This window comes from Canis aureus, chromosome 8 (genome assembly GCF_053574225.1).
Source record: "Canis aureus isolate CA01 chromosome 8, VMU_Caureus_v.1.0, whole genome shotgun sequence".
In the NCBI taxonomy this organism is placed as follows: domain Eukaryota; kingdom Metazoa; phylum Chordata; class Mammalia; order Carnivora; family Canidae; genus Canis; species Canis aureus.
In genome coordinates, this window is record NC_135618.1 from 35,072,323 (window position 1) to 35,080,108 (window position 7,786).

Below are 7,786 nucleotides of genomic sequence, written 5' to 3' on the forward strand. Positions count from 1 at the left end.
GATCCGAAGGGCAGGAAGTAAGCAGGTAGCTGCCCAGGGGGGCAGCTGTGCAGGCGGGCAAGGTGGGGGTTGCGAAATTCCAGACTGACCCAAAAGGGGAAAGGAACATGCCTCGTCCTTTCTGGCCACCAGGTGGCAACAGCCTGTGGGTCTGCCACTCATTTTGCCTCCCAAGCCACACATGTGCCATCTGCTGGCCACACCTCAGGGCTTGCCTAGGCGTGCGGGCACCCCATCAGGGAGTCACGACCAGCCCTCCTCACCAGACGCCAGCGCAGGTCTCAGCTGGAGAACACACCTGAGGTTTTCTTGCCTCTGCTGGATTTCTCCAGAGCCAAGTACTCAGTTTGTTTCCACATCCCCTCCCCCAGCTCAATTCTTAGAATCCCGGAGGCTGTAGGAGTTGTTGCAAGAGGCTCAGGGAGAGGGTGCATGCCTAGGCGGCTGCCACTGTGATACAGGTGAATGTGTTCAGTGAACCCGAAGATTAGCCACAAACGAGAAGACAGCAGTGGAGGCCTCTCTGTCTGGGGCAGGACATTTCGGTGCCTACATAGGATGCTGATGGGCATATATATGTGGGAGGCAGCGAGGTGGGGGGGGCCTCAGCTGACACACCACTTCCTCTACTCAGTTGCCTACTGGCTTCCTTAAGTCATCACCTGGCCTTCAAAGAGAGAAGTTCTCTCAAAACTCAGAAGAAATCAGGGGCACCTGGGTGGCTCAGTCGGTGAAGCATCTCACTCGGTTCCAGTTCAGGTCGTGAGATCGAGCCTCATGTCGAGCTCCCACATCAGGCTCCATGCTTAATATAGAGTCTACTTAAGACTCTTTCCTTGTCCCTTTGCCCCTACTTCCACCCCCTGGTGCTCTCTCTCTCTAGCATAAATAAATTTTTTTTTAAGATTTTATTTATTTATTCATGAGAGACACAGAGAGGCAGAGACACAGGCAGAGGGAGAAGCAGGCTCCACATGGGGAGCCCGACATGGGACTCGATCCCGGGACCCCAGAATCACGCCCTGGGCCGAAGGCAGGTGCTAAATCACTGAGCCACCCAGGGATCCCAAGCATAAATAAATCTTTAAAAAAAAGTGGGGGGGAATCCCTGGGTGGCTCAGTGGTTTAGCGCCTGCCTTTGGCCCAGGGCACGATCCTGGAGTCCCGGGATCGAGTCCCACATGGGGCTCCCAGCATGGAGCCTGCCTCTCCCTCCTCCTGTGTCTCTGCCTCTCTCTCATTCTATCATAAATAAATAAATAAATAAATCTTTAAAAAAAAAAAAAAAAAGCAACAACAACCAAGGAATTGGTTCTGGTTGCAAGTCAATGGCTATGAGAATAAGGGAGACCCTTAGTGAAATCTGTTAAATGAGTCTGTCATTCATTCAACAACCCCTCACCAATATTTTTCAACAAATGAAATTCTATACCACATACAAATCATAACATTAGGCACAGCAGAGGTTTATAAAACCTAGTGTCAGCCCTCAGGTCCAGGACCAACCATTCTAATGATATAAGGCAGAACGTGACAAGGTGTTCCAGGGTCTTCTGCTGAAGCAGTCTGCAAAACTGAATGCCAGGGTACCCACCAAAGGGTCCCCTCATCTCATCAGTACAGTCGACTAGATGTTGAAGCATTCTCAGAAGGCTCCGTGCTCTTGCCAGAAAAGGACACCCAAGCTTAAGATATAAATAATAATTTGACCAAGACCCTGCCTTGATAGCCTCACTCACATATTTAGCTTGATCTGGACCTTTCGGTAACATATGAGTCCTGGAAGAAAGCAGCTTATTCCCATCTAATGCCAACAAAGCTCCTTCAGCCTATTTAGTCCCTAGCCAGGGAAGTTTATCCCGGCTCCCCCATCAGAATAATAGTTTACAACAAATTTGTTTGAAATTGGAGAATTTACTTTCACATATACAGAGATTAGAAAAATACATTCACTTTATTTTAGAAAAACGCAGACCAATGTAAGCTTATTGTCAACTGGCCTCTTAGGAGTCATAGAATTCACAGGAAACAAGTTCTGGAGGCCAGGTGCCTGCCTCTGCCTCTCCAAACAGGCCTGCGTCCAGTAGAGGATGTGATTCAGGGCCACTCCTCAGAGAGCAAGGAGGTTAGCTACAGAGGCCAGCTACAGAGGCCATTCACATGTAAATGTCCAGTGAACCAATGCCTGGGAAGATTATCAAACTCTCTGGGACTGAACACAAGAGTGGGGGTGGATGAGGACAGACTATTTTCCCGCATTTCTCATTTTCTGCTTGTTATTTCACTGTTGGGAGGTGACCTCTTTTCCCTAATCCTCTTTGGACCCACAGGGTTTGATTCCCCTCCAGCTCAACCCTAATCCACCCCATCTCCCATCTCTTTATTCCTGGGGCACCAGCCCTAGTGGCATCTCTTCCTCCTGCTTCTGGGCCAGAATCTGCTAGAGTCAGGGCCTGTCTTCCACGGAAGGGCTTGCGAGGCTGAGTATAGGTGAGCCCAGGCAGTGACTGTAGTGGTTTGCTACTGAATTCTTGCTTGCTGTCCTGATCTCTTTACCTAAAGAGTCAGAAGGAAGAGCTGCTTTAAATTGTCCCGGCTGAGTTCAAGTTTCTCAGGGAAGGAAGAAATGGGACTCCCTACCCCTCCAGGCTCCCCTCCTCATCCCCATCTTGCCACACAAGACTCAGGGCTCATGCGCATAACATTTCTGGAGCCCAGATGACAGGGGAGAGAGAGCATCTCAACCAGTCTTACCTGGTAGGTCCTGGGACTGCAACTTTCTTGGGAGGCTGCAGATTGCTACGAGTGGCACCAGAGACAGGAAGATTCAGTCTCTGGGTAACAGGAACTTGAGGGTTGACAAAAGAAATGAGTTAGAGAGTTCAAGTGACCTTCTCAGAGTGAGTTTCTTGCCACCCAAGGTAAAAAAAATAATAATAATAATGTATTTGAAAACCAGGGTTCAAACTCTGCCCGGGCCCACATCCTCTCTCTAACTCAGTATCCTCATCTTCAAATTGAGTTGTAATGAAGACAGACAGAGAAAGTGGTTACTGTGCCCAGCTCTGGGACGGCGCATTCAAGTTGGGCAACGGTAAGCATTCTTCCACCTGATTTCCAACTGTTATGTCCACTCTTCCTCACCTCTGTGCCCTGCAGCGCTTGGTCGTGGAAGTCCTTTCCGAGTTGGCAGAGAGGCTGGAGGCAGGGCACCTTTGCTAGGTGGTACACTCCGGCTGGTGAGTGGCATTCGGCTGGCAGGCCTGGGGATGGCCGAGGGAACAGGCAGTCGACTGGAAGGCTTGGCAGCTGCTCCCTGTGGCCGAGAGAGGCGCTGAGAGTTGCCGGTTGGAGGCTGTGGGGCCAAGACTGGCCTGACAGGCGCAGGCGGACCTGGTGGAGAGGAGTAGAGGAATTTTAGCATCAGCTTCACATCCTTTCCCCTCACATTCACCCACAGCTTTGCTGCCCAAGCCTTCTCACTTGCTGTTGCTCTCCCACTGGGGCCAGCTTTGCTCCGGATTGGAGGAGTGGATCGGGCAAGAGGAGAAGACGCTGGGCTTTTGGATCCAGGGAACAGATTGCAAGTGGGTGACTCCTGAAATACAAAGAGAGAAAAAATAGGACTAGAATGGAAAAAGAATCTGTTCTGCTGGCTGTTGGAGAAATAAGAGGTGGAGAGTTGTCTAGATCCCAGTAAGGAAGAGCAGACTTTTGCCAACATCATCATCCTCACCAATACCATTTATCACGAGCTTATTATAAACACTATAGAAAAAAAAAAAACCACTATAGAGATATGTGCAGTCACTGTGATACAGTAAGTGCTTTGCTTATGGTATTTTGCTTAATTCCAACAATTCTGAGGTAGAATTTTACTATCTCCATTTTACCAACAAGGAAACCACTCTGGCTGTACCAAATCACACACTGTATCTGAGGGCATATGTCCAACCCAGACCCTCCAAACTCACCCTCTTCACACTCGAAGGCCTCTTTCCAGATGTTGCCCGAAGAGCCCTGACTGACCCCTTCTTATCGCTGCTCCGGAGTCGAGGTGTCAGGCTGCTTGGGGAGGGGGTGCTCCGAGTCAAAGAACTCACAGTGGGCAGCAGGTCTCGGACTGGACTGTCTTTCAGCACAAAGGTCTCCCGTCGAGGGCTGGGCTTCACCTTGCGAGGCCCCAGGCTCTCACCTGTGCTGTCCTGCTCCTGCAGGGCACACTGCTCCAGCTGGGCTGCCAGCCGGTTGGCCTCGTGGAGAATCTCCTCCAGCTTCTCTGGACTAAGGGGGCCTAAGCTGAGCCTCACCCCTGGGGGTGCTGGGGCCACTGCATTTGGGTCACTTCGATTGGAGAGTCCTCTTCGGAGGGGTTTCTCTGGAGTCACCAACACTGCTACGTCCTCCTCCTCCTCACGACTGAGACAGAGAACAAACCAGGCACCACGCCCACGCAGATGAGAGCAGGAGACTGTGCAAAGGAGACTGGGCAACCTCCCCACCCCACTACAAAGCCAGGGAGACAGCCCCAAACCCTGATGCCCATGCTGGCTGTGAGATCTGGCCTCTAGGTGATGAGACAGACACCCGGTTCTAGGGGGCCTAATATGCCTTGAGCACTTGGCAACATTGGAAATGATGCCAGGATGAAGATGCAACAAATCCACTTACCCTGCTTCTTAACATCCTGAAACCTCATTCCAGCTTATCCGTTTCCCTTCCCCCAGCACTGTCACAGAGGCCCATGTCAACAAGTCACTCAGCAGCCCCACCGCACCCAGCCTGGCTACATCACCAACCCAGACCCCTGAAGCCGGTAATTCAGCTGTAAGGGGTTGGAGACAAAGAGGTATAGTTGGAGGAAAGCAACGAGGTTAGAGGACGGTACCTGTCACACGGCGACAGCCCTCCAAAGTCCAAGGTCTCGTCCGCTATAAACTTCACATCTGTGGGGGAGGAAGGGATGAATGCCAGCCTCCGGTCGCTGCCACGGCTCTCGGTCGCAGCGCCTCATTCTTCCCTTCTTCCTTTCCTTACCTTCCTCCAAATCTTCCATGTTCCCGCCGGCAGGAGCGCGAGTCAGCTGAGACCTGAGCTGGAGAGAAAACGCACCCTTGCTTCAGGTCTCCATCCTGCCCGAGGCTCCCAGCTGCACGCAGGGTGCAAACCAGGGGTGAGGATCACGCTGGGGGTAAAGCAGGGGTCCCAGGAGTAGCACCTGCCCCTGCGACCTTCGGGGAAGGTGCGGAGAGCGCGCCACCCTCCCTCCTCATGCGGCCCAGCCGCCCCGCTACGAGCTGGCCTCTCCTCAACGGGGGCGGCCTGCACGCCCTATCTCCTTCCCCGCCACCATTCTCCGCTTCTTCCTCTCCCCAAATTACCTCTCCACTCCCACGGCACCGCACCCACACCACACCTCCAGGCCACCCTCCGTCTTCACTTTCCGCCCCGCCTCACCTCTTGCAGAAGGCGCCCGCCTCCCACCGCTTAGCCCCGGGAAACAGCCCCGAGGGGGTGGGGCTCCTTTCGAATCTCTCGGGCTCCACCCCCTCCGACCACCTGCGCCCAGTGATTGGTGGATACCAGCATCCCGCCCTCGGGGGCGGGGCGGCGAAAAGCCGCCGGCCGGAAGTCTGCAGGTGGGGGCCGTGCGGAGAGCAGTACTAAGAAAGACTTCATCCGGAGGGCTGAAGCCGGGAAGCCGCGAGCGCGCGCGCGTGCCCGGAAGACCCCCCCCCCAGGAGGCGGGGCCTCGTGACGGCGCGCGACGGACCTGACCAATGAATGTAGGCCTCGCGCCCGGCGAGCTCCTCCCCTTCCCCGCCCCCTCCCCGGCGGTGGGGCCGCGGCTCAGCCGTCTGCCCGAAGACTGGCGCTGCGCCTGAGGAAATTCGCTTCCGGAGGTTTGCTCCTTGTGCAAGCGCCGCGTTTGCCAGGTCTCGTCGGTTGTGATTTTTCCACGTTACGGAAGCAGCGGGACATTGCTGTTCTAGCGCATTGAGGTTCTCTCAGTACATCTTCCATCGTCTTTAAGCGAGGGCATTCGGAACCCGAGGTAGCCGAGGTGTGAAGAGAATCGGCTTTCGGGACGGGGAGGTCTGAGTCCGATTGCCGCGAGGCTCCATGTCAGGAGGCGGGCGGGCTTGAGCGTACTTGACCCCCGGCTTCTCTGCGGGGCGAGGATGCGGAGCGGCAGTCGGTTCGGGGTTCGGGGTTCGAGCTGCCGCCTCGAGTTTTCTGCCGCGTGCCTCGGGGGCTTTTGAGCGTGTTTGCAGCTTGCTGCCTCCCACTGCGAGCTGTGTTTGTGAGGTGCTTAACCCTCCTCCGAGATTTTCTCTTTGTTGTTTACCAGGGGTTGCCTGGGAATAGGCCGAGCCGCCAGCTGACAGGGCTTTTTAGAAGTAGTTCTAAACATTTATCTTTTTGTTTTAGTTTTTAAAGATTTTATTTATTTATTCATGAGGGACACACAGAGAGAGGCATAGACCCAGGCGAGGGAGAAGCAGGCTCCCTGCGGGAGGCCGGATGCGGGACTCGATCCGGACCCGGGGTCACGCCCTGAGACGGAGGCCGACCTCCACCGTTGAGGCACCGGGGGTCCCTGTTCTAAACTTTTAAAAGACCGGCTGGCGAGCTTAGTCTCCAGGGTTGATAACCATCATTTTGGCTATTTATGGGCTTTGGGGGTCCACTTCCTAGACCCCTGAGGTGTGCAGGCGTCAGCGGTTGCTGGGATAAATGCCGCGGCGAGCGCAGGAGCCTGGGAGTTGGTCGGTGCTGAGGGAAAGGGTGGGGAGGCTTGTGTGAAGAGCTGAGAGAAGAGGGTGGCCTGGTCTTCTGCAGGCCTGCTGGTGCGGGTGGAAGCCTAGTTGCTGGCCCTGGGGCTGCCTCGGGTTCTGTGGAGGTGGGAGGACGGGAGCCAGTAGCTTCCCTGTCTCCGGGCAGGTCGTGGCAAAGTCCCGTGGAGGAAGAGAAGCGCTGGGAGCCTGCGTTCCTGCCTTGCCTTGCAGGGAAACCCAGCACTTGCTGCTTCCCCAACCTCGGATGAGCGTCGCAGGCAGTGTTAGCAAATTGGAAGTTGGTTTCTCCTAAGGAAACTCTTCAGTTTCCTGTCACGAAATTATGATTTTGAAAGCTGTTGCAGTACAAGACAAAAAGCAATCGAACTACTTGCTCCTCCATCAGAATAACAACAGAAGCAGAAAATATAGGTTTCAGGCACAAGAGTTCTTTACTCAGCCTCAGCCTCAGGTTTCTACCCTGGGAATTATTTGTCCCCCTCAGCTCAACCTCAAAATGATATGTATGAAGAGATGTTTAAGATTTAGGGTAGTGAGGGACGCCTGCTGGCTCAGCAGTTGGGCATCTGCCTTCAGCACAGGGCGTGATCCTGGGATCCGGGATCAAGTCCCTGGTCGGGCTCCGGGCATGGAGCCTGCTTCTCCCTCTGCCTCTGCCTCTCTCTCTGTCTCTCTCATGAATAAATAAACAAAATCTCAAAGAAAAAAAAAAGATCTAGGGTAGTGAATATGTGAATTAATAAAGAGATTACACCTGCTCCCATGCACATGGTAGGGCTTAGTTCAGAAGGAACTCCATAGTGTTGAATGGATAAATGACAAAATTAAGGATGCCAGCACAATCCTTCTGGAACGTGGAAAGATGAACTATGACAGGAAGTCTGTTCAGAGTATAAGGGATGGCCCTTGAGTACTTCAACAGACAGCAAGGCAGCAAGGAGCTGTGGGCTGAGGCCAGAGGTCTAACTTATCCTGAAGGCATCATA

At 53.7% G+C, this 7,786-nt stretch overlaps 1 protein-coding gene across 3 annotated transcripts; it reads right to left on the reverse strand.

Moving 5' to 3' along the window:
• Positions 1 to 1,894: 1,894 nt before the first annotated feature.
• On the reverse strand, positions 1,895 to 5,683 carry PSRC1 (proline and serine rich coiled-coil 1). Of its 3 annotated transcripts, none has more exons than XM_077905748.1 (8): positions 5,458 to 5,681; positions 5,038 to 5,095; positions 4,889 to 4,946; positions 3,975 to 4,419; positions 3,484 to 3,598; positions 3,145 to 3,393; positions 2,755 to 2,848; positions 1,895 to 2,556 (listed from the first exon to the last, which is right to left on the reverse strand). In XM_077905748.1, exons 2-8 carry the CDS (start codon positions 5,054 to 5,056, stop codon positions 2,553 to 2,555), a joined length of 984 nt encoding a protein of 327 aa, XP_077761874.1. In that variant the 5' UTR covers positions 5,057 to 5,095; positions 5,458 to 5,681; the 3' UTR covers positions 1,895 to 2,552. The 3 variants fall into 3 exon arrangements, with proteins under 3 accessions (XP_077761874.1, XP_077761875.1, XP_077761876.1); XM_077905749.1 differs by having other exon boundaries at positions 5,382 to 5,681; XM_077905750.1 differs by lacking the exon at positions 1,895 to 2,556 and having other exon boundaries at positions 2,751 to 2,848; positions 5,458 to 5,683.
• Between the last annotated feature and the right edge of the window lie 2,103 nt (positions 5,684 to 7,786).